The following is a 27345-nucleotide window of genomic DNA, read 5'->3' as shown; positions in this document are numbered from 1 at the left end:
GAACCTCGAAAAACGAAAAAAATCACTCTACAAGCACGAAATATCCATACAAAGACAGAGAGCGAGAGATCCCCGAAGCAAGAGAAGAGGAAGTAGAAGAATCGGACTGTGCGCATGTAACACCGAAAGAGGGGGATCCCAGCTGCAGGGTGCGCGATGGTGGGAGGTGGGGGCGGGTAAAAGCGGATGTTGGAACGCGAAAGAGACCGACTGTACACGTTGGAGGAGGGAACGGTGTTGTATACAGGAGAAACGGCGGTGATCGTGGAGAGGGAAGAGAGCGAAACACAGAGCGTCCGTACGGCGACGCGACGCTCGCTAGTGGCAGTGTCTTTCCGGACGCCGCAGCTTCGACGCCACGCACCTCACGGCTCTACGTCTTCTCCTCTCTCTCTCTCTCTCTCTATTTTTCTCCCTCCCTTTTTTTTTTTTATTTAATATTCACTTCTACCTGTTCAACCTCTGTCTCGCTCTAACAACCCCTCCTCCCTCCTACTTCTCTCACTCTTTCTTTCTCTCTCTCCATCGGAGTAAAGCTGCGTGTGGTAACTCCCTCTCCACCATATAGGATAGACCGAACGTTTCCCTCAGTTGCCCTTCCTCGTGCTGTCTCGCCTCTCCAACCGCGGAACCTCGCTTTCAGGATCGACGTCTAAGCCGCATGATCGTCTCTCTCTCCCTCCCCACACCAGCCTGTAACGTAGGAACCCGTCCAGAGAGCCAATCGGAGCACCGCTTCCGGCTACGGTGACGGCCCAATGGGCGAACACCGACGACGGATAGACGCTGACGATCGCTGATTTTGACAGTCGACACACGACGACCGTGTACTACGCGCGACGCTCGCACCGCGCTCCTTCTCTCCTCGCTGCTGGCCAGTACTTTCGGGATTGTCGTCCGCGTTTCTTCTCGGGACTTGTTGAACAGGAGGCGGACGACGACCGTGTTTAAAATCGTCGTTCGAGGATCGATCTCACGTGCTCTGGTGGTGCCGGACGCAGGAAGGGGGATGAGTGTGGAAGGAAGGGGCAGGTGAATCGTTTTTACCTGAAAGGGTTGACGAATAAGACGAATTTACGTTTCGAACGTGAAGGATTACTCCGTCGTACCAGAATCATCTCGTGTTCAGTTTCGCTCTTTTTCGCCGAGAGTGGAAGTTCCAAGTGAAGTATACAGTGTCCGTCGAGTGACGGCTAGGAGAGAGAAAAGGACACTCGGCAGTGGATGACAGAGAGAGAGAGGATAAAATTACGCGCAGATGACAAGTGGCAAACGCGGATGCCGCCTCGGTAGTGTTCTTCGTTTCCTACCTTGAGACACACCGTTTACATTTTTCGAACAGTAGTGCTGTTTGTTTCTTTGTTTGTTTAAACCTTCTCGCAAGAATTCTTGTTTCGTCGCGAATAACGAAAATTTCCGATACAGACGGACTGAGAGAGAGAGAGAGAGAGAAAGTGAGTGAGATAGGACTTGGAAAAGTAACTCGTTGAGAAAACCGGTGTGAGAAAACGTAGAGATAAAGGGGTGGGTATTTTAAATGCACGCGTGAACGGAGCTGATGAGCTGCGCTATGGAGTACCAGCAATTGGCGCCACCGCCGGTACCGGGCGTGCTGCACCAAGCGCATCACCAGCAGCAACATCAGCAGCAACCGGTGCAACCGCCCCATCCTCACATCGTGGTCGCGCCTGCGCACCAACAGCAACCCCAACAACCACCGCCACCACCGTTACCGCCCACCTCTCACGGCCATCAGGTGCACGCGCCGCTTCCGCCCATCCACGAGGACAGCACCAGCTCCCGCTGGACACAGTACCAGCATCTATGGAGGCAGCACCATGTCTACGTGAATGGTAGGAGTCTCTAATTCGGGGATCTCTCTTCAATTGCAATTTAACCCTCTCCCGGAGCTATCTTCTCGTGTGACAATTTAGATACGAGGAAGTTGGGTGAATTTTTAGCGCAAGGCGGTTGTGGTTTGACGTATGACTGAGTAGGATTAGAAAAACAAAAGTTGGATAGGTTAGTTGCTTTATTCGCTGAATATTATAAGGAGATCTCTCTGCTGTCTCTTTTTTCACTTGCAATTTAACCCTCTTCCAGAGCTATTTTTTTGTGTGACAATTGGATAGGAGGAAGTTGGGTGAATTTTTATTGTAAGGTTGACGTATGAGTGATTAGGATTTTTATGAATATAATTGAAAGATAAACGTTCGCTGAGTATTACGACGAGTGCTATGTTTTGGACTTATATATTTTTGATTATTATGTGTCATTCTGTGGATTTTTCTGCTCTGAAATTTTACATGAATGCATAGAAATTCGTAGTACAGTGGTTAGGGTTGTCGAAGAGTGTCAGGTAGATCTGAGGGCGAGTGTTCATTTAAGGGTGGAGATATCTCTAGTGGAGAAACTTTCAGATGGACGTATGCCTTAACGACTCCAAGACTCTGACGGCGTTGACTGTATTTAACTCCTGTTTAACCCTTTCCATTTCAAATCATAGGAATTTTTTATGAAATATTTTCCTCGTTGGTTTGTACACTTAGATGTTTCTAGTAACGAGAGAAATGAATTTTCTTGAGATCTTTTATTCGGTTTCTATAAATCTAGATGGAAATATGATCATTCATTACTGAATCTTTATTTTAAGATTTTTCACACAGTGAAATTTGAACCTTTCGATACTCGAAGCTCTCTAATCTCAGTTTCTCTACTTTTCAAGAATCTCTAGTTCGCATCTCTTTAAAAAAAAGAATCGTTAAAATTTCACACCTTCATAAATCACCGTGAATCTCCATCTAAATCTCGAAGAATCTTCGATAATTTTCCGATTTGCATTAATTTAACTACCATCCGCTATAATCTGCCATTTCGATGCCCATAAACGAACTAGCTAACGACAGAAATAACTCTATTTGCGTGAGTAGCAGGTAGTCGATTAGGCGTAGGCAGCCTGTTATTGACATGTGCGGCTGAAAAGCGTATTGTCGCCGCGTACACGCTGGAAACGGTGTGTTTTAGAGACCGGTTTAAAGAAAAGCGAGTGAAACAAAAAAGACAAGACGCACGCACACACCTATGCCACTGTCACGTAGGTTTCGACACGTGACAAACAGAACAGGTTTTTCGTCGTTTTTCATTCTTTCGAAGCGAGCCTTTGTTATTGGGAAGAGACGACGAATGTTCGCCGTCTCTGTCGAATCCGCGCTTTTTCGCGGTGAAAATTATTGCATCGTACGCGTGTGTTTACGTCACTTATGCCTATTAAAACGCGTAATGTAACGAGGTATGAATGTTAAAAATACACGTCGACGGTGTCACCCTCGCGCACGGGTTCTTTAGGAGAACCTGTCCGAGAAATTGCCATAAATCATACGACCGATGTTAAAATACTCGAACTTGGAAATTCGAGAAAGAAAGAAACAAAACAAAAAACTGGGTTTTTAACCTTTTGTTAATCACCCGTTACTTTTTATTTCGGTCTTGTAACATTATGCAACAGTTTTTTTACCTTTCATGGTCGAAAACTGATTTCGAACGTGTTCAACTTGCGTGGAATGTCCTTTTTTTTAAATAAAATTCTGTAAATTTATTCGGCGGAGGATTGATTCACGATTTGTGATTACAATTTTCGGAGAAATTTCCTTGGAAAGAGAAAAAATGGTGGAAGTTCTGATTAGAAAGAAGGACAACAGATCTGTGGTGATAAAAGGGGAGAGTAGTCGCGAAATAGAAACGCCCACCTGTTGCTTACATCAGGCTGCCTACATTTTATCCGCAATTATCGCGGCGTGATCTAACGATCGACTTAGATCATACGTACACTTGGAGAGACTTTCTCCGCAGCTCGTTTTTTTCCCTCTCTTGCTTCTTTTTCTTTTTTTTTTAGACTGAATTATTATCTCACCGAACAATTTCAATTTTTATCGTGCGCGCGAAATGATCGTGCTCGCTGTTGAAAATAAGATACGACAAGTAATAAATCGTAACAGGTACCTATACTACCTGGTAGTTAGAATTTCAATATTCAATCGGACGCAATTTATCTAAAGCTCCGCGGATAATACGGCAAATGTTGACGCAAATGTTCAGGCAGTTCGTTATTGATGATAAATAATATATTTGTATTTGAAGGATAGTAGGTGTATCGTCGCGAAAGTTATTTATTAAACTATACGGTGATCGGAGTTAACGGGTTCGAACATGGGGCGTGAATGAATCATACGTGTCCGTATGCGAACGTGTGAATTCACCTATGCACCTATCCTACTTGCGACGGAATCGACTCAAGGCTGTTAACATTTGCATCCTCCCACGTTCTCCACTTGGTTTCCCTCTGTTTCTTCGTCTAGATGAAAATTAGAAATTCCTCGACGCGTTCGAAATTCGTGTCCTCTTCTCTGGCGGTGTTTTCCTTGGATAAGAGGAAATTGGGAATTCCGTCGTCTCTTGAAAATTCCAATTTTCTTCTTCGTTGGAACGAAAATTAGAAATCTCTGCGATGCATTAAAAATTGGAAAAATGTATTCCCTGTGTCTTGGAAATTACACGATTTTTCTCGCGTCTGAAAAATTTTCTATTCCTTGTGAAATAAGGGAAAATTAGAAATCTCCGTGATGCGTTAAAAATTGGAAAAATGTATTCCCTGTGTCTTGGAAATTACACGATTTTTCTTGCGTCTGAAAAATTTTCTATTCCTTGTGAAATAAGGGAAAATTAGAAATCTCCGTGATGCGTTAAAAATCGGAAAAAGAGTTTTCCCTGCATTTTGGAAATTAGACGATTTTTCTCGCGTCTGAAAAATTAGGGAATTTTCCATCTTCCTTGTAAAATAAGGGAAAATTAGAAATCTCTATGATGCGTTGAAAACTGGAAAAGAATGACAATGGAGAATCGAGGCCGGAATTTTTTCTACGTTTTCAAAGAGATATCGAAGCGGAGAAGTTAGAGCAGCACGCGATAATGCGACACATTTCGTGGCCTATTAAACGCGAGCACGCGAGATGCGCGCACGTTGGCTTCTTGAGGCAGTTAACGCGTTAAAAATAACAGACGTCTAAAAGTTCTTCCAGCCTGTTGCTGTAAATTGCACGATTGCCATTTCACGGTGGACACATCGCCTTTCACGCCGTTGGGATTTTCCGACTCATTTCCTGGAATCTCGTAAAATCTCTAACTTTAGACAAGATCGTCTTCACTTCCAGGAACAGTTCTCAATTATTCGTGCAATACTGACATCCAAAGATTTATAGATACTACTACTACCACCTATACTCGTCGCAAAATTCATTTTTCAATCCTAAACTTTTCTCCGTTTCCTACGATCCCCCCCCTCAAAATGAGAAAAAGGTTCAAACCTTAAAATTTCCATCGATCCACGTTCGACGTCGTTTAGATAGGCGTGTGTGCCGACACACGCTCCTCTAAACAGTGGTCGACCTCGTGAGCTCATTGCAACCGCGTTGTGTGTCGGGTGTGTGCGCGTCGAATTGTCGCGCCAAGCACAATGGATCAAAGCGCTTTGAAGGGCACAATGCCGAGGGATGGGCGTCCTGCACTTTGACGTTTCTCTCGATCGACAATTACGAATCCGGGGATCGTGTCATTCCCCGAAATACACACTTTTTCATTCGGTACATCACTCCATTGCGCAACGCCGTTTCGAGTTACTGTTTCTGATAGATTAGTATTATATCAGATAGCAGTTTTTCCCGTAGCTGAAGATTATTCTGCGAACGGGTCAATGGGATTTTTTTAGGCGGCAAAGTGATTTAAAAAATAATTTTTTTTTTTTTTTAATTTCATCTTAGTTTCATTCTTACAATTTCAGTTGACGGACGTAACCGCAGTGTTACTATGTAATAAAATTGAACGATGGTTCTTTTTATGAAACATTTTTTGGAATAGTATTTTTTTATATTTACAATTCGCTCTATTGAGTTAATCAGCAATTTCGATACATGTAAAAATCGTGTGCTTGTGGATAATACTGAATGTTTCCATTACATTATCTTAGGTCGGAGAATAGCGTATGAGAACGAAGTTTTCACTGATACAGTAGAAAATGGTGGATCTACCTTAATTCACTTGCAACGTGTTAAAAGAAAATTCTGCTTCAACGACACACATATACATGATTCATATTGTGTTTCGAGAACTACATATAATACTACAACAGATTCGATTGCATCACATGAGTAACGTAATACTCGAGATACATAACGTGTTAACTTTTGTGGCGATGACTTTTTAAGGAAGCGTCTATCGCAACGTGTAACCATAATTCGATAACTTGCCACTTTTCAAGCATACGCAAATTTCACACTTAAACGGTTCAGATTGAAAATCTGCGAGACGAGAAATTTGCCAATTCTTTTTCTTTCCTCTTTTTTTTTACTAATTTGAGAAGATTCGAAAAAAGGCGTAGATCGTCTATAATCGAACGATATCTTCCGTTAATCGAGGTTACAGGTCGAGCTAAAGATTTTGCGTCACGGAAAACCGTTGACGTTTCTGACGTTAATTTCTATCGACGTGCCACGACTATATTCTCACGTCGCACCTGAAGCCTCGTGCTTCGAAACGTGCTCCGTCGGCTGAGCGTGTTTCGTTCGCCGCTGCAATTCTATAATCGTCTTAATTAGACGATAATTATCGTCCAGCCGGCATTTGCATCGCATTAAAGACACGGCACGGTTAGTTCGGTGTCTCCACCGGACACGTTAGTTCTTCTTCATATTTTATACTATGAAATCCAGTATAATACCACCAAGCAGAAGTTTCAACACACTAAACCTATTCAAAGTTCAAAAAATGAACGTGCTCCGTCGGCTGAGCGTGTTTCGTTCGCCGCTGCAATTCTATAATCGTCTTAATTAGACGATAATTATCGTCCAGCCGGCATTTGCATCGCATTAAAGACACGGCACGGTTAGTTCGGTGTCTCCACCGGACACGTTAGTTCTTCTTCATATTTTATACTATGAAATCCAGTATGATACCACCAAGCAGAAGTTTCAACACACTAAACCTATTCAAAGTTCAAAAAATTGATTAATCTCCTTCGCTCAAATTTGAAATTCCCGCGCGAAAGGGTTAAGAATCAAAATTTCTCAAATCTTCGTATTTTAGATCTATTACACACTATCGAGCAAAAGTTCGAACCTATTAAACCTCTTCAAAGTTCAAAAAATTGCCAGAGAATTCGATATTCCGATTAATCTCCTTCGCACAAATTTGAAATTCCCGCGCGAAAGGGTTAAGAGTCAAAATTTCAATTCACCACGTGAATTCTATTAACCTCAGAAGTTTTCATTGAAAAATAAAGCTCGCAGTCGTAAGTCTGCCAAGACAATGGAGAATTAGTGTTTGTGAAAAGAATGTAGAATTAGCGTTCGCGAAAAGAATGGATCGACAAATGCGACTATTCAAATTTTCATTTTCATTCGAATTTCTCTTCCGGTGAAATTTCAACCCCGACACTCCGTTCTTCGGCCGAAAATACATCACGGGGGGATATTGAAACACGTGCGTCAAATCGATCGCTCGAGGCCCTGGTTTTCTAGAGCAGTCGTTCCACGGCGTGTGTCGCAGCGAGTTAGCGTTTCCTGAAGACCGTGGCACATTGGCCGTCACCTGACCTCCCCGAAGGCCGCGCTTTAATCCCCGGCCTAAACGAAGCCATAAGAAATCGTTCTATCTCTCGGCTCCAGCTCTCTCTTCTACTCGCGTTGCACGCTTTCGTTAGGTGCACGTGTCACACGCGGACTACACGTCGCTATCGATACGTCGAAAGGTCACATTTGCGGCAAATGTTTTTATAAACCATTCAATAATAATTCCAAATGATTCACACATCCTTTACGCAGAGCGTCTGTCGATGTGCGAATTCTACGTGAGAAAATAAATGGAAAAATACCACCGATACGCAGATATTCTCTGTATATTTGCTAATTAATTTTAATATGTATTTCACATTTTGAGGTTAGGTTATACGAAGCTACGAGACATTGATCAAAGCGTGAGAGGAAGAATTGTGAAAAATGTGAAATGCAGACATTCTGTGTATGTGGAAATTATTTAATTTGCGTATATATTTCACATTTTGAGGTTAGGTTATACATTATGAGATAATAATTAAAGCGTGAGAGGAAGAATTGTGAAAAATGTGAAATGCAGACGTTCTGTATATTTGGAAATTAACTTGCATATGTATTTCACATTTTGAGGTTAGGTTGTACGTTAGGTTATCGGATTGATAATTAAAGCGCGATAGGAAAAATTGACCTACGAGGAAGGGGTGCAATAAAGATTTATAAGGTGTCGAATTTGAATTAAATTTCCGTACAAAATGTGTGCCAATGTTTCTACTGAAATTGAACCTAAAAAAGCGTCGCGTCGCTTCGAAAAACGAACGATATTCAGATACGTGAGAACTGTGATTAAAATTTGCATTATCTGCTGATAATGCAATCTCGAAAAACCAGTCACTCACATTAGACTAAATATCTTTAAATTATGTCCATTTTATTTACAACTATATGCAGAATGTTCCATAAGTGACGTTCATTTGATAAATTTTCGAAATTTCGAAGAAAAAGAACACGAAACTCTACTAATTTTAGAATTCCAATCCACGTTTAACCCCTTAATTTCTCCATCCTGCCCCCCCTAGTATGAAAATTAAATCCGTCGTCATAACAGCCTGAAATGCCAACTCTACTTAACACGATTAAAACATGGAAAAGGTGGAACAATCATCGAATCGCTCGTAATCCATGCTTTTCGATTATCCGCATTTCCACTTACGTTCATTACGCCGGATTATCGAGTTTCGCTACATAACCAGCGTATAAACGCACGAGTCCAATGCCATTGACAATCATGCTCGCCTCTGTGTATATGTACGTCTATGTTCGGCACGTGCAACACAGGCGAACAAATTATTGCACATATAACGCGGAGAAGGAGGAGGAGGAGAGGGACGGTGAGACAAACATAGAGTGGTTTATTCCTAGTTTAATGCAAACACGTCGAGGCATACACTGTCGGTCAAAAGTTACGGCGAGATCAATCCGTGAAAATCATTTTTCGTTCATTTCATTTCGGTTGATCGACGATTTTTCGATCGTGTTCCGAGTGTAAATTACGGGAGATTTGAAGCAGATTATTTTAGCTTTAGATAGATCGAGGCGAAAAAGCATCACTGCTGTTTCCGAGAATTTCTAGGATCGTAATTGAGCTCCTTAGATCCCAAGTTTCATGTAAATATCGCAATTAACGTATTAATTTCATTTTAGTTAATCCTCGATTTTTCGATCGTGTCCAGTGTAAATTGCGGGAGATTTGAAGGAGATCATTTTAATTTGATCAATCTTGTTAAAATATTGGAAGCAAAAAAGTAGTTACTGTCCCTCGGTTAATTTTTTTTTTTTAGCGATTTAAAAAGCATCGCCGTCGTTTCCGAGAATTTCTAGGATCGTAATTGAGCTCCTTAGATCCCAAGTTTCATGTAAATATTGCAATTAACGTGTAATGTTAATGATAAAACAGGTTGTTGGTGTACTCGTTAAAATAGCATTCTCGACAATTTTCTTTTTATTTCGTTTGCCCCAAGACTCTTCTCGAATACGAAGGCGACGATTCTGTAGATGACGAGAGCGACCTAATTGCAACCTACTCTAATTATTATTCAAATTCGATCACCGTGTCTTTCACCATTTCTTCGTCTCTATCTTTCGAAATAAAGTTTCAAGCTAAATTGTAAGAAACGAGAGGAAAAGTCGTTGTTTCGATGTGAAATTTTACGCATAAACCGGCGCGGTCACGGCGGATCAGCCGGAACTTTTGATTAGTACTGTATCCGCGAGGGAGATAGAAATGGAAAGAGAGGTTTTCATGTATAAACAACGTTGCAGCACGCGTAGGATCCACGTGCTTGGCCGTGAAGTAAAGCCGATCCGCGAAATTGGATTTTGCTCGAGCGCATCGATCGTTGGAAAATGATTACTCTGGAGATTTTCTCCCTTTTTTCCCCCTCGCTTTTCCCCCCGCCCTGTTATACTTCACGGACGTTGTTCTAGCGCTTCGCGGATCGTTCCTTCCGATTCTACACTTTCTTTTCATTAAGATCCTCTTGTAAACTATTTAGCTATCTATCATTTCTTCCAACGTTTCACCGTAGCTGGAGAAACTTGTGCTTCGTGAAAGAATTTTTTAAGCGATCGTTTTCCTTTTCTTCTTTGTGTTCGTTAATATTCCAGATATAGGTTAACCGTGATAACTTTCTCGACACACGTTCCAAATATATGGGTTATTGGCGATAACTTTTTCTTGGAACGTTTCGAATATTAGGTTCGACGATTGAAGCTTTTGTGAAATTGTTCTGCTTTTTTTTTTTAGATGTTCGGTTAAAGATTGTAATTCGTTCAATGTTTAACACAGCTGGCTGATTGTGCGTGCGAGTTTTCAGCGACTAATCGATCGAAATAAATTCCCGTGTCGCGTAAACTAAGCTCCGACGGTAACATCGCGAACGATGGAACATTTTAATCGAAACGCGGAGAGTTATTTTGAAGGTAAACGATCGCGCTTTCTATCAGTGTCGAAAATAACCTTCTCCTCCAGATAAATTGGCGAATAAATTCCGTTGGATAAAATTACACTTTGGAATCGCCGTGAAACAGCTCTATTATTAATGTCAAGATAGAAAAAAATAAAAGGAAAAAGAAGGAGTAGAGAGAGAAAGAGAGAGAGAGAGAGAGAGAGAGAGAAATATGCCGATCGATCTGGGAAAACAGTGGCAAAAAACGTTTCACGGAAACGTTTGAATACATGACAAAACTAAGCAAGCGGTCGTCCTTAACTACGAATATGTTAATCGATTAACACACGTAGGCTCATTAAAATTTTCAATAAGATCGGTGCCTTTTACTGAAAAGCTTCGATTAACACTCGATCAATATATAACGTTAAAAGTGAATATTTCATTAGGAAGTTAACCAATTCGTTTTTCTTTCTGTTTCTTTTCAGGTAAGCTGCACACATAATGACAAATAACCCAGTCTTACTTACTCATGTAGAATCCTTCTGGTGCGCGTATGTAAGTAGAACTTATTGCATACTTTTCGACCGCAGGTTTCCCCTTTTTGTAAAAACCAACCACTGGTCCGCGGTCTTTTCGAATATTCCGTGTTTATTAATTAATATTCTTCTGTAATCATATAGAGAAATCGTGAAGTTTCTCTGTCAATGTTCCTCCTATGTTCGAAGTGCACCTTGTAGTTCTTAATTACCGTTTTTCTACTCACATTTATTCTATTTTCATTTCAGTGGAATTCCAGTGAAATTTACTCAATTTGAATTTGAGCAAAATTTATTCAATTCTAATTTGAGTAAAAGTCGAATGAAATCTGCTCAATTTGAATTTGAATAAAATTCGAGTGAAGTCTACTCAATTCGAATTCGAGTGAAATTTACTCAATTTGAATTTGAGCAAAATTTATTCAATTCCTATGTTCGAAGTGCACCTTGTAGTTCTTAATTACCGTTTTTCTACTCACATTTATTCTATTTTCATTTCAGTGGAATTCCAGTGAAATTTACTCAATTTCAATTTGAGCAAAATTCGAGCGAAATTTGTTCAATTTTAATTTGAGTAAAAGTCGAATGAAATCTGCTCAATTTGAATTTGAATAAAATTCGAGTGAAGTCTACTCAATTCGAATTCGAGTGAAATTTACTCAATTTGAATTTGAGCAAAATTCGAGCGAAATTTGTTCAATTTTAATTTGAGTAAAAGTCGAATGAAATCTGCTCAATTTGAATTTGAGTAAAATTCGAGTAAAGTCTACTCAATTCGAATTCGAGTGAAATTCACTCAATTTGAATTTGAGCGAAATTCCAGCGAAATTTATTCAATTCTAATTTAAGTAGAATTCGCTAAATTCGACTTCGATTAGATTTTGCTCCGCACGTCGCGACGATACAACTTCCGTCCCCCTCAAAACTCGCATAATTCCCGAATGAACATTGTTTTAATGCTTTTTTCTGTGTACAATAATCGACAAAAAGCAGCACGTTCAACAGAAAATTCACAGTTTGACGTGTGTTGGAGGGCCGATGCGGCGTCGTTGATAGAAATACCAGCAACATAAATAGGCAGTCGGTGTTATCGAACGACCCGACACGCATGATAACGCCGGCCTCCTCGTGGACCTCGCCGATAAACTTTTCACTTCGTGCCCGTTCGCTCTGTAGGCCACGAACCGACACTTTTACCCGCGACAATTAAAATTTCTCGCGCCGGAAGTCAGACGGTTCCTCGAGGTCCTTCGCGCCGCCATTTTCCCTCAGCCCCCTCATTTCCATTCTCATCTATTCTACAACTAACGTCCGAACTGTTCTGAATAACAAAATTACGCTCAGCCGTAAATTCTGCATTTTTCACACCGAGAAAAAAAAAATTTTTTTTTAAAAAGAATTAAATATCGTAATCGATCTTTTTCTAATCGACAAGTGATTTATGGTGATTTTCAATCGTCGCTGGAATTTCCATGGATAATTTTCGTTCTCCTCGCGTTTTCTTCGCTGGTTTCTCGAAATTCACGGGAATAATTGTTCAGACTGGGATTCTTTTTCAACATCAGGATATTGTGAAACCTGTGTCGCGATCTTGGGAAAGGTCAAAGCTGAATTAATGTCAAGGTCGTGGCGATTGAATAATCACGTAACCCCTGGAACGCTGTAACGTCACTGATAAGCACACTTTTTTCCATAGGATTATCAATAGCAGCTAACTAACGCTTAATAGCGTGGCGCTACTCGGTGTTGTAACTCGAATCGATGAATCGCCGATGCAAAGTAGACGTCGAGTTTTTGTCGAATCGTATTTTTGGAAAATTCCAAATGGTATAATTAGCGCAGGCGTTATCTTTTTGTTTCGTCACGCCGAGATGTTACGTTCGCAAGAGTGCAATTGGCTCGTTTCAATAACAATGACCCGGTAAAAGTGTAGAGATCGCTATCGAAACGTCGTTCACCATGAGAACATCGACACGTGGTATTTTGTGAATATGGAGTGGCCTAATTATCCGCCTCGAATGACGTGTAGAAAGTGCAACGTCGTTGTAAATTGTGCAATTTACGTTTTTGTCAAATTTTCTCGTACGTTTGTTCTTTTTCTTTTCAAAGATAACGAAGAAAATTGTACGGTACACAATTTATGAGTTTCGTATCGTGATGTTGTAAATAGCTCATTTTCAGGAACCGAGATAAGAATAGTAGTACATTGTAGATATACTTGTACGCGAGTCTTGTTGATATTAGAACGAACTAGCATTTCGTAAGGAGAAAAAAACAATTATTTTGTGTCGATAAATGCTGAAGAAATATTCTTTTTTATATTTATTCTCGAAGAATAATTGCAAGATAGTTGAAGTACAACAAATTTCTCGCTTCTCCTGAAAATTATACCCTTTGCTACTTGAAACGACGTTGTGGTTTGAAATTAGGGTTGTGAAACTTGGAATAGTCCAACTATTCCAATAATTTCGAATACCAAATCTTTATCCGGACAATTCGAATATTTGAATATTCGGATTTTTGTAACAGCTCCATTTGGAAAATCCAGGGTTTATCTTATAATCAAATTAAATCCGTAATAAATAAATTCACCAAAGCGGTATACCCCAAGAATTGCAAAATTCTGCATATACAGTGTCGCGAATATAAAAAAGGAAGAAAAATCTAGCAAAATAATAGAAATCCTTCGATAATTATTTTCTTACAGCAGTTAGTCAGAAATTTTGACGAAGAATATTTAAAAAAAAAAACAAGAAAAATACTATACAATTCGAAAATGCACGGTGTCGTTGAAATTTCGCGAAAGTCGCTTCCGTATAAATTGGAAAATCGTTTCGAATGAGCTATATGCATCTGGAACAGCCGGCGTGAATGAGCGAAAACGAGGCTTCGCGAACGAGGCCTGGCTTTCGATAGCGGTTTTCCCGGGGATACCGTAACGCGGGTTACGTGTAAAAGTAAATTCCGAGTGCAATGTCCTCGGACAATTTCACTTTCCACGGGACGAAAGGAAAGAAACTGTGCTTCTCATGCACGAACCGCAGTCCCAGTTGGCTGATCGTAAAAACCTGAGCGCAACTAATGCGCGTGCCGTTCTGCATTCGCAATTCCCTCTATTATTTTTACATTTTTAACGTGCTGCCGTGGTTCTGGCACGTTGCTAGACGATATTTCATCGAAATTACGGCAATCGATGACGGTGCAGGAGTATTTCGTACCGGGAAGATGTTTCTACGCTCTTCGATCATATTTATCCCGATAATTTCAACTTTTCTTTCTATTTCTTCGTAATACGCCTTCCCATTTTCCACACGCTTTTTTTCTTCAATTCTGCTTCTTTTACCTAGGTGATTCTGTAATTTAATCATTTCTAAAAATTATATAGATCGTAAGGAATATTATTTCAGGCATATTTTTTTACTATTTATACTTAGGATTTTTTCGATCGCTCCAGAAATCTTTATTTAGCAACTGTTTTAAATCTGGAACACTAACATAGAGAACAGAGTGCCAGAAAAATTTTTGTTTTTATATAGGAATGAAAGTTTTCTAAATTTATTTACAAATTTTAGAATTTTAGTGTTGATAATTAGAATAGTTATAAAATAGAATTTTAGTTTCTAAATTTTCGTCACTTAAGAAATTCTACAGATCTCTCGTTATCTTATTAACGAACATAATTTCGCGAAACCGTTTAAATACGTGCGAATCTGAAATAGTCGAGAACAAGTGGTTCACCGAACGTATTTCATCGATATGGAAAACTGACTTATACGTTCGGGTGAGGTTTAAATAAAAGTCGACGTCGCGCTCGAACGTCAGCAATAAGTACAGCTATTATTAAGGGAACAAAAATACCTCATTAGCTTGGTATTCATCTAAGGAAAAATACGATCGTTTTCGCGGAATATCTAATTACTCGTTCAACCGCGATATTACGTGGCGTTCCGATCTTTCTGTCTACGTATAACGTATTATACAGACGATACATAGGATGCTTCTCTCTCTCGTGCCGATGCCATGCACTCGCGTTTCATGGTCTAAATCCTGTAGCATTATTATGATTGCCATCGACAGATTGTTCGATAATTAACGATTCTCGCGATAATTGCCTGTATCCGCGGTGGTATTTTTAGTTAACGACTCTTGTTAGCCTAGATAAGCTTGTGCAGAGTCACTGGAAGAAATTCTTGTCGAATAATCGTCGAGGAAAGGAAAAATCCAAATTTTACATTACAATTGAAAATTAATATCCCTAATTAACTTCGTTTCTTGACCAATTTCCCTTCTTGGGATACGAAATAAAATAACGTTGAGCACGGTGTTAATTATTGAAAAAAAAAAAAAAGATAGAAATTTAGAATAAGACATTTTCTTTTGCAATTGGAAATTAAGATTCCTAATTGTCTTAATTAATTTGCTAATTTCGCTGCTTCTTGGGATACTAAATGAAATAACGTTGAGCACAGTGTTAATTATTGAAAGAAAAGATAGAAAATTAAGATTCCTAATTATTTTAATTTGCTGACTAATTTCTCCACTTCTTGGGATAGTAGATAAGTTAGTACAGACCACGTGAACATTTTCTTAGACAAACCGAGATCGACAATTTAACGGAATTCTCTGGACCGAAATGTTAATATCGCAATATGTTAATATTTCGTTGACACGAACACGTACGCGAAGCCACGATGCACTAAATCCCGTTATTATTCCTCCCATCAAGGCTGCATGTTGCACACCGACTAGGTCAACAAGGCCATGGCTTGGGAGACCGCCTTTCGATGGTGACCCAATTTATGGTCTTCTGCTGTTACATTCTGTAATCATTTCAAAATCCAATAAAATAAACACACTTTTCGTTCCTACCAGATCAACTCCAAACTCGACCATCCTCGAACATCGTTCAGTGATCTAATAGAAAAATTTATCAAAAATTTAAAATACTCGTAAATTGATCGAGCTTCCTATTAAATTCTTCGTAACGAACTAATAATCTCTCCTAAGCGTTTCCACGAAGAGACACTTCTTTTTTAAGTTTGGAGGAACCAGCCTTACGATCTATCGGAAAAATCTATCAAAAATTCAAAATACTCGTAAATTAATGAAACTTCCTGATACATAAAAATCTCTTCTAAACGTTTCCACGGAGAGACACTTTTTTTTTAAAGATTGGTTCCTCAACGAAATTCAGAGCGAATCGCGTTCTCTCCGCAATTCCAATCGCGAGGCCTCAGGTTGCGATCGCTTTTTTTCTCTTCTGCTTTACGTCGTCATAATCACCTATGTATACACGCCTTAAACGTGCCTGCTGCCACGGTAAAACCGGTTACTGTTTCTTACGTTACAGGAAGTTTTGCTTTGGCGCAATTTTTCCGATCTCTCCCTCCTCCTCTCGCCGTCACTTTTTTCCCTTCCCTCTTCTTTTACATCTTCTTTTTTCTATCTGTCTTACCCCTTTTTTTCTTTTTTCACCGGTTCTTTCGTTCCGGCACAAACGATATATACGTGTCTCGAGCGTTTTCTGGGAGTTGGAGCTGAAAGAGTCGCCGAGACGAATTCTTCAGCGTTCGATCCGGACACTTTCTCGGGACAGATTACGTATGTAAGGGACATTTACACCGATGGAAAATGCAGTTATAATTTGTCACGCGTTATTTGGAAATTTAAGGTTAGGTTGTACGATTCTGAGAAATGGCCAAGTGACGAGTTTCTTTTTTTAATTATTTATCGATCACAGTTCCTAGATATTGTACCTGTTTCCGTTGAATATTCATAGCGTTGCTGTTAATGTAAATCAGGAATTGGCACCTGTAACGCGAAAGTTAATCTCGCGTGCCAGGTCTCATCTCGATCGGTATCTGTGACTGTGGATAAAAATCGTCGCGTTCCCCGCGAGTCGCCTAATCAGAAACTAGTTTCCACGAGCTGTGTCATAAATCAACGATACATATTCTCGACGAAGCGAGTAATAATTCGCACATCATGAGATATGATTTATCATCGAAACTGAGGATTTTCATTGCCATCGTCGCTCAATTGGCAATAATTTTATGAGTTTGCAATTATCGTCGATGGTGTTGTCGAGGATGAAACGAAAACGGAAGTGTTAGAGTTTATTGCGAGGTGAGAAATGATTCATTTTTGAGAGTCGTTTAAACGGGAATCTCGGATTTTCCGATGTTGTTTTTGATATTTGAGGAAGAAGGAGAGTTGGTAATATGAATTTTAACGAAGGATCTCTGAAAATGAGCTAATGAAAATTTAGAAAGTTAGCGTAAAGGTAGCTAATCTAAATAAATTTTCAAGTTTTAAATTATTTAATTTTTAAATTTTGAAACCTTTAAATTCTTAAATCTTCCAAATTTTTAATCTCTATACTTTGAAATGTTTAAAGTGTGAAATCTCTAAACTTTAAAATCTTTAAATTTTGGAATCTCTAAACTTTAAAATCTTTAAATTTTGGAATCTCTAAACTTTAAAATCTTTAAATTTTGGAATCTCTAAACTTTAAAATCTTTAAATTTTGGAATCTCTAAACTTTAAAATCTTTAAATTTTGGAATCTCTAAACTTTAAAATCTTTAAATTTTGGAATCTCTAAACTTTAAAATCTTTAAATTTTGGAATCTCTAAACTTTAAAATCTTTAAATTTTGGAATCTCTAAACTTTAAAATCTTTAAATTTTGGAATCTCTAAACTTTAAAATCTTTAAATTTTGGAATCTCTAAACTTTAAAATCTTTAAATTTTGGAATCTCTAAACTTTAAAATCTTTAAATTTTGGAATCTCTAAACTTTAAAATCTTTAAATTTTAAATTCTTGAATTTTTAAATTCTGAAATTTTCTAATTTTGAAATTATATCGCCCGAAAGAAAATTTAATAAGCTAAGTTCGGAAGAAAGAGCACTGTTAGCTTCGTGGTATTTTTGAATTGCATCGAGGCGGTGGAATTATTCGGGTCGCAGACGAATTTCTCCTGTCGAAAAAGGACCAGAAAAACGGCCGAAGGTGGGAGTTAAGCGAAAGAAAAAGGGCCCCCGAAAAGAGAAAGGGGAACCACGAGGAACCCGTGGTACCTGTGCACACAGACACACAGAAAAAAAGCCAAACGTACACTCGTACTCGACAACATTTTTATATTTATACCTGTATAAAAACATACATATGACCAAACACGTACGGAATCGTCATGTGTGCGTCCTCGTTATTTCGGTGAAAGTGAAAGTTGCGTGGCGTGCAACTTCCTAGTCCGATCGTGTATCCTTGTCGAAAGGGAAACGCGTAATGGCGGCGAATATTTTCGCCAAAAGCTTCTTCCAATTTTACATATTTTAATCGCCCCTTATTGCTAATTTATGGATTCGTAAATATGTGTAATTTCACCTCTTTTTTTACTTCCGCCAAATTCCCTCTTCCAAAAAAAAGAAAAAAAAAAAATCGAAAGTTTAACACTCTTCCTTTCGGAAATTCCGTGATAAGTCTAATTTGCAAATTCCTAGATTACCGATAAATTTCACCTCTGATTCCCTCAATTCTCCCCGACGAAAAATTATAATTTTTCCAATTAACGAATTTCATAAAATTCACTCGAAAAGAAAAGGAAATTTTACCTATAATATTCTCAAATCTTTTACTCTCTCTTATAGATCTTCTCTCTGAAGTAACAGTTAGTAAATATATCTATTAAGTAACTATCCAATAATCGATAACATGCAGATATAGAGTGCTCCGGTTCGCGAGGCTAAATATAAGGGTGCAAGTGGAAAGGGATCGTTTATTGTCAGACGTATATCTTGGAACCTACAAGTAAATTCGTTAGATCGATTTGTCCGACTCGTATATTTAACAAAGGTTTTAACGCTGTTGTTATCTCGATCGAGTGGTACAGTATCAGTGACGGGCAAATGGCTCGTAAAGGTTTGTTTAACGGGGCACAGGAAAGTTAGACGTTGTTAAATAAAGGTGGCGAAAAGAGAAGAAACGAAATTTTCCAGTCTCGCGTTTCGCGAAACAAAACCATACCAGGTTTGATTTATCACTTGGCACTAGAGAAATAAAACGAGCATCGACTTCCTCAATGCACGCGGCAGGCAGCCAGACTTCCTGCATAATGTCGAGAGATCGAGTTTCAATTCGATTCTCCTTCTTTCTTTTTTCCCTTTTTTTCTTTCTTCCTTCGTTTCACGCTGTCTCTCTAAGTCTCATTTTATTAGATGTCGATTTATTAGTCGTGGACAATTTTCGGAATATTTATTCCTCGACTCGACCGGGTTTTCCAGCGTTCTTTGCTCAATTACGTATGCCGGTTCGATTAATTCCCGCTTTTGATTGAATTTGTTTGAAGTCTTTTCCGTCGATTCTTGAGAATTCTGTAAATTTCTCATTCTTGTGTTTGAAAATTTCTGTTTTTTTTTTCTCATAAATTTTTTATCTTCCAGGTTATGGAGAAGGCCATAAATTTTCCAAAATTTCAATTTTCCTCGATTTTCCATCGATTCTTAAGAGTGCCGTGAATTTCTCAATCGAGAGTTTGAAAATTTCTGCTTTTTTTCTCATAAATTTTTAATCTTCCAGGTTATCGAGAAGGCCATAAATTTTCCAAAATTGCAATTTTCCTCGATTTTCCATCGATTCTTAATAGTGCCGTGAATTTCTCAATCGAGAGTTTGAAAATTTCTGCTTTTTTTCTCATAAATTTTTAATCTTCCAGGTTATGGAGAAGGCCATAAATTTTCCAAAATTGCAATTTTCCTCGATTTTCCATCGATTCTTAAGAGTGCCGTGAATTTTTCAATCGCGAGTTTGAAAATTTCTGCTCTTTCTCTCATAAATTCTTAATATTCCAGATTATAAAGAGTGCCGCAAAGTTTTCAATCGGGAGTTTGAAAATTTCTGCTTTTTTTCTCATAAATTTTTAATCTTCCAGGTTATCGAGAAGGCCATAAATTTTCCAAAATTGCAATTTTCCTCTTACTTTCCTTCCGAGCAATCGACACAGTAAAACGCCGGAGGAAGCGATAATTTCACGAATTATCGAGACTGTCAGGACTATCGATAATTACCTACGCAGCGTCGATTCGCCTCTTATCTAGCCTCGCGTTGAATCGACCGTATTTACTGGGACGATAATTGACAATTACCGCCGCTTCCTTTTACTTACGCCGGACCAACTGCCAAACGAACGTGATTTTAATTGATACGCTTCACTCTTCATGGGACACTTTTAATTGGGCTCGCCTTAGGGAAGATACGCCCTGTTATCTCTCACTGTTATCACGTCAACCCACTGTCAGTCCTTTTTCTCTTCTCGTCGTGTGAATTTCGTGAAAAATGTTCCGAAACGAAAGTGAAAGTGAAAAAAAGTATGGCAACATAACTAATCTCTTAACTGAGAATTCTCGAATATTCTTTTATTTTTCTCCCCACCCCGAAACGAAAGTGAAAGCGAATAAAAATTGTAATAAAGTAATCTCTCGAACAGGAATTGTCGAATAATTCTCTTCTGTTCCTGAATGAAAAAAAGTTTCTCGTGAACTACTTACTTTCTCTTACAAATCGAATCGTTATAGATTCGTTCGCTCAAAAATGAATTAGTCACTCCATTCTAATTATCATCTGTATTCTCAAGGAATGACAAATAACCAAGAAAATTTCTCTGGAAACATAACCTACAAAAAAAAAAAAAAAAAAAATTCTCTATAAGTTCGCACTTGTGATACTTCAAACGTTTCCCATTAGTTTCGTCCAATTACGAACAAAGTATCACATCGTCGAAATTCAAGCGGCTGCTTCAGGATCACCCTGTATATCTAACAACTTTCTCGTTACACGCCGAAAAGTCTGAACCCACGTGGCACGCGGAGAAAGGAGGCCATCCAAATGTCAGTCCTGCATGGCGATGTCTTGACACATCTCGCCTATCCACACAGGACACCGTTGCTCTTACACTATTTTTCCACGTGTTCGAGGTTAGAATGAAAATTCACCATAGAATTCCTCAACTGAAACCCACGTATCGATCCCTTCTCTCACAACGAGTCACACTCGACTACGATCCGAGATACATATATACATATATACGACAGAAAAAGATCGTATCTCTGGAATATCTAAAAAATTTTGTCATTTGACAAAATAGCTAAACAGTTGTTCACTGGATCGACGGTTTTTCCGTGTTCCAACGTGAAAATTCCTCGGGAGAAATTCCTGCCGTATGGAATTTTTCCACGAACTCGAACACTCTGCGGTATGTTAAATCATTGTTAGGTATTTCGTAGGGACGGAAACGCGTGCGGTATTTCTGTGGAAGGGTGAAAAAAGGAAGGATAGACGCGTTTCTAATCGGTGTTCTGTTAGGCGGCAGAAAAGACGACGGCGACGACGACGTCCATCGTGGCGCTCATTGACTCGAATGAAGTTGACCTAGTGAGGCACCCACTGGTTGTTTAATCTAAAATTAATTCCTAACAGCTGCTGGCGGTTAGGCGACACGCTCGTGCCGCGCATCCACGCTTCTTCTGCTCTTTCTTCTCCTTCCTCTGCTGCCTCTTCTTCTGCTTCTTCTTCTTCTTCTTCGTCTTCTTTCATCATGCCTTTTATTATTCTTATGTCGTGTCAAGGCCGCATTCCAGTTTCATTTGAACTTTCAGCGGAATGGTTGTGTCTCCGTATTGTATACCAGTGAATTACTCTGGTGGAAGAGACGTCTTTCGAATAGTCGAGGAAAGCGAAACGAGGAAACGTGTGATATAGGACAGGTGTTGATTATATTTGCATTATTTTAGAGTGGATTTGTTTGTCTGTGTTTTTACGAAAGTAAGGAGGATTGAAAGGTTTCTTGTGAAATTTTCACTCGGTTTTTCGGGATTTTGGGTGGTTATTTTGGAGAAATTTGGAGATTGGAAAATTGCGATTTCTGGAAGTTTGGAACGTCGAGTGAATTTTTAGGTGATTTTAATTCGTAGAAATTTGGAGATTTAAAGATATAGAATTTCTGGAAATTAAATAACAGAAATTTTCAAGAATTTGGAAACGTGAAGTAAGTTTTTCGGGATTTTGTAATTGAAGTAATTAAACATTTTGGAATTTTAACGCGTGGAACTTTGGAGACTGAAGTATGTAAGATTTTTCGAATTTGGAATTTTAGAATACGTAACTTATTTTTAAATTCCAAAGTTTAGGCAATTTTGAAGCTAACAGGCGTAAGAAACATTTTTTAGAATATTTCTTCCCACGTTGCGCTTCTTTATAGCGTCTGACTGCAAACCTTCCATCTCTACTTACGCTAAATTTCAGAATATTCACCCATATTTCTCTAAACGAAAATTTCCCCCTCTCAACAAACACGTTTTAATTAATCATGGAAAAATTGCAACGAAATTAAATAATTCATTGCTTCAGAATAGGAAATTAAGAATGGCCGACATTATTATTATACACGGTTAAGCTCGTAATAATCTAGCAGACTGATGATGCATGTATTTTTGCCTCGAGCAGATTAGTATGCCGTTCAACGTTGTCCCAGTGTAATCCTCTTCTACGTGTACCAGCAATGAGCTCGTTTACAGACGCTTTAACGAGTTGCACATTAAATACAGATGAGCGATTTATTTATCTCCGCATTTAATATACAATCTCACGAAATCGGATCGAAAATAAACATCCATATTTCTCGATATTCGAACTTAGGAGCGAATTGCATAATCGCGACGATTTCGAAAATTTCCAAAACCAAAAAAATGAAACTTCCGATAATTCGTATCGGACAATCGATTTCGAAAATTTCCAAAACCACAACCAAAAGAAAAAGGAAAAAAAAAAGAGGAAGAAACTCTCGCGATTATTCGAATCGAACGATCGAATAAATTTCGCGCGCGGTTACCGAGTAGGAAGAAGAAGAAGCCACAGGTTGTCACGGTGGTGAACTGTCGGCGAAAGAGAGAAGAATATAGGAAGGCGGGAGTGAAGCGCGACCGAGAAATAGAGAGAGAGAAAGGTGTAGCGCGGAGAAAAGGCAAAGAACCACTCTCGGTCGAGGCACTTCCGCGATCTATGGCGATCTTAGGCGTTTCCCAGTCGCGTGACTGATCTTTTCCCCTCGTGTGGCCAGACAACTTGTTCTTCCCGTATCGCCTCTGTTACGTCACTGGTTCACTTTTGCGTCGCCGGCGCGTCGTAGCCGCGAGAAAGTTCCCCGACTGCTTTCGCACCGTTTTCCTTTGACATCGCCGCCTTCTATACTCGAAATTCGAAACGAGTTTTTCCCGGACAATTTTGCCTCTCTTTTTTACGCGGTTTCACCTTTCTAACACGGGAACGTTAATTATCTCGTAAAGATCCGTTCGGCATGCGGGATCGATTAAAATTTCAATTCGAACGAAAACGAGTTTGTCAATTTAGAATGAATTTGACGTTGTTCGACGATGCTTATCCGATAATACCGTATTGACTCAAGCTCCGACACGTTTCTTTTCTCTTCTTTCTTGTTTCGAGATGTGAACGGCGATTGGAGTAAGGAGTGATAACGTGACAGACGTTGATCGATGATGTGATTAACCATTAACGAGGGATCGTTTGAATAAACACCACTTTCGAGTGAAACTATCACTCTTTGCTTTACTAATGTCCAGTGCAGGACACATTTCGAGGTGGCGATTAATTTAATTTAGATCTCGTTTCGGGGGTATTAGTTTTGTTGGGGGACAGGTGGTTGTTATTTCAGGCAAATTAACGTGAAAATCGACGTATGTGACACTTTCGAATCAAACTAACTCCGTAAAAGAAAGAGCAAAAAGAAATTACTTTTCAAATTCCCTTTGTTAAAGCTCGCTTTGTTATTTATTTCATTCAATTTTTATCCATTTTTCACGACTTCTGAAATAGATCAATTATCAACGATTTTACGTTCAAAAATTTCATTTTCACGTCAAATTCAAATTTCCCGCCAATTATCACTGCCACTCGATTAATCCGAAATTCTTCCATCTTTCTCTCGGCGAGAACGAAAAAAACAACAATAAATCACTCGGCATCACAACACCTCGTGTTCTTGGACAAAAGCGCGAATCGAGTTTGCGATAGTCCGATTGGTCGGTAACAGGTTTCGAAAGGCACGTGTGTCCTTCGATATTCCCAGCTCGTCCTTGGCAATGGAACGTAGACGCAGTCGGATCCACGTAATAGGCTATACAGTCCTTTTAGTTTTAATCCTTAATCCTTACATTCTATAGAACTTGGATCATCCGCGCAATTATTCCGCGACTTTCAACCCTTGCGTAACCGCGAGCCATTTGCATCCGAGTGTCTTCTTCTTCTTCTTCGTTGGTTTCGCAAGGAGTAGAATCATGGCTGTGTTCATTCTTGAACGTAGTCCTGGATCTAAATGGCATACCGATCAAATTGGCCAAATTGCTCACGAGCCGGACGCTTCCTTGTTAGCGACCATGTCTTAGCGTGTTTACTGTCGTGTACAGGGTGTTTGTAAACTGGTGACACAACTCGAGAAAAGATGAGTCTACGTGAGAAAATTAGTCGAAAATAAGTGGAGTATCATTTTTTCATACGGAAGCTTAATTTCTGAATAAATCATGTGAGAAAATAAGTAATAATTTTTTTTCACATGAAACTTCATTTCTTAATAAATCATGTGATAATTTATGCGATGTTGAAGATTCTTCGAGCACGCTCATTAGTCGGTCAAACACGACACAATTATTCATTCTTTTTTCCTTTTTAAACGTTTAGTATTGATTTGAAATTAAGATCGTTAAGAAACTTGTAAGATCTAACGAAATTAAGATACTAATCGAAGCAATTTTCTTTCTGTTCCAGGTAAGTGACCATGAACAACAACAACGGAGGCAGCATTCTTGTAACTTCTTGTGGGTAATATTCACAAATTAATCCTTAGATCTAAAGATTCCAACAGTTCTACAATTCCTATCTTATCCCAGCAAACTTTGTAATCCCGGGAGAGATGGACCAGGCAAGTATTTCCTACATTATCCGCCATATGTGGAACGCGTCAGTATTCTTTTGTTTTACGAGAAACGATCGAGCGTGGCTCTCAGTGTTTTTTGTTCCACATCTGGCGGATAATGTAGGAAATACTTGCCTGGTCCGTCTCTCCCGAAATTACCCTATACATTCTATCACGAATATTCTAATTCTCCGTAACGAATGAAAAGAATCGAAAATGCAAAAAATCACGGGAAGAAACTACGTCGATTTTCCAATGGAAAACTGCCGGCCGCCCACGAGAGCTCTTCCTAATGGCACATCGTGTCGACAATAACAACGGAAGTCTCTATACGGCGTGTTCCGCTAACGATAAACTCTCTGTGTTTATCGTGTTTGTCGAAGCAATTACGCGAATCGATTCATGAAAGAGAAAGTGCTGGCTTGCTAGGAGGGACGCGACGCGAAGCCAATCAAAAAGGAATCTAATCGTTCTGTATTAAGGCGCGCTCGTTTTATATTGCTTCGACCCCGGGTTTAAAACACGCGCATCGTAGGGCAGAGCCACGTGGTCGATGTTTCACGACTTTACAGGTCGTTTCACGCGAGATACACACACGCGTGCGCGCAATTTTCCACAGGTGAATTACCGAATCAAAGCGCGTGCCGTTTACCAACTTTTCCGCCACGGAGCATCGCGTGTACAGGCGTTGAAATCCCTTCCGGTTCAACGAGCCTCCTGGATCACGCTCGAATTCTCCCGCTCGAGAGATTTCTATTCCGCGATTTCCGCGTGAAAATTTCACGATTTAATTATACCGGGTGTACGATACATTCGATTAATTCAACCAGGTTCGATCTTTTTTCTTTCATTTATCATTCGTTAGATCGTTTTTAGAGGCGCCGTAGGAAATGTTCTGGAGGTTTGTAATTGCTCATCGAGCGAAGGATTTTTCTGTTGGACGATTTTTCGAAAGTTCGAAGCTGTCGGAAATGTCGCGGAAAGAAATTGTAAGAACTGTACGTATAGGAGGAAGACGCGAGATATCGAATCGAACGAGAAAGCGCCAAGTCGGTGGATTTATTGGCACGGGAGGGCAACGTGTTTCGCGGAACGAAGATTTTTCGAAGTGTAGATCGATTGATTCGGGGCGGTGGATCTCTGGCATTTGCGGCGGGATCGCCAGCCCGGAAGTCGGGGCCGCGCGATCGCTCGTTCGCCCGAGGGGAAAGTGGTTTGAGCAACTTTCACTTGCTGCCAGGCCAAGCCATGTCCTCTCCTCCAAGACAGCTACAACACGGGTTCGCCTCGCTATTATTCTACCTAGTTTCTTCATGGAACAGAACCGTTATCGCCGTAATATCCATCCTCGAGCATTCAAACAAATTCACACACACACACACACACACACACACACTCGTGAATTTCACGAAATTTCCATTATTCGATTCTAACCACGATCTCGTTCTCTTCTTCCTGTTTAATTAGACTGATTTATTAATGCGTTCTTCCCTTGGAGAACGTTTGTTTGTTTTTCTTTTATGGATAATGGGGAATAATGAATATTGAAGGAAGGGGTTAATTTTTATTTTTCATATGCACGTGAGATCCTTATCGACAATCTTTCTTGGAGAGGCTTCTTGTTCCTGTTTAATTAGATTGATTTACTAATACGTTCTTCCCTTGGAGAAAATGTGTTTGTTTCTTTTTTTTTATGGATAATGAATACTGAAAGAAAGGGTTAGTTTTTATTTTTCATATATGTGTGAGATTCTTATCGACAGTTTTGATTAGAGAGACTTCTTATTCCTGGGTAATTAGATTGATTCATTAATCATTCTGCGTATCAATCGGCCACTTTCTAATCGCAGTTAGAAACTTGTGTGTTTTATGGCTCGCGCGGTTCATCTTATTTATTTCGCATTCTCCTGATTTAATATTCAGGAGTGCCAAGTGTTATCGTCGTTGGTGTCACCACTCCCTCGATCGCCCATAAAGTTCTCTTTGAAATTTTGAAAATTCTTTGCAAATTTATCCACCGTATAAGAGAATTTTCCATTTCCTATACTTCATCACACGAGAAAATGTAAACATACTGTAGCATCGGGGCCTTCCTACCCAAATAGGAAACCTCGAAGGGAGAATAGAGAGGGAGTGGTTGGCGTAGCGCGCAAAGCTTCGGCTTGCTAAGCCGAAGGTCCCGGGTTCGAATCCCGGTTTTGGGGGTCCCTCAATATTTTTCCCTAGGTTCCTACAATACCTAATGCAAATGATTGAAAAACAAAAAGTTTGTTCATGTT

The 27345-nt window shown here is 39.5% G+C and overlaps 1 protein-coding gene across 1 annotated transcript in view; it reads left to right on the top strand.

Moving 5' to 3' along the window:
* The first annotated feature begins 454 nt into the window (after window positions 1–454).
* Window positions 455–27345, top strand: part of LOC108570606 (thyrotroph embryonic factor-like) — a 46378-nt gene continuing 19487 nt past the window's right edge. Inside the window, exon 1 of the mRNA XM_017932491.1 lies at window positions 455–1853. Within this exon, the coding sequence (XP_017787980.1) occupies window positions 1559–1853 (295 nt within the window). The 5' untranslated portion in view covers window positions 455–1558. The remainder of the gene's footprint in view (window positions 1854–27345) is intronic.

This window comes from Habropoda laboriosa, unplaced genomic scaffold (genome assembly GCF_001263275.1).
Source record: "Habropoda laboriosa isolate 0110345459 unplaced genomic scaffold, ASM126327v1 scaffold101, whole genome shotgun sequence".
Lineage (NCBI taxonomy): Eukaryota > Metazoa > Arthropoda > Insecta > Hymenoptera > Apidae > Habropoda > Habropoda laboriosa.
Note: the sequence above shows the minus strand (reverse complement) of the source record. Positions and strands in the feature narration are given on the sequence as shown.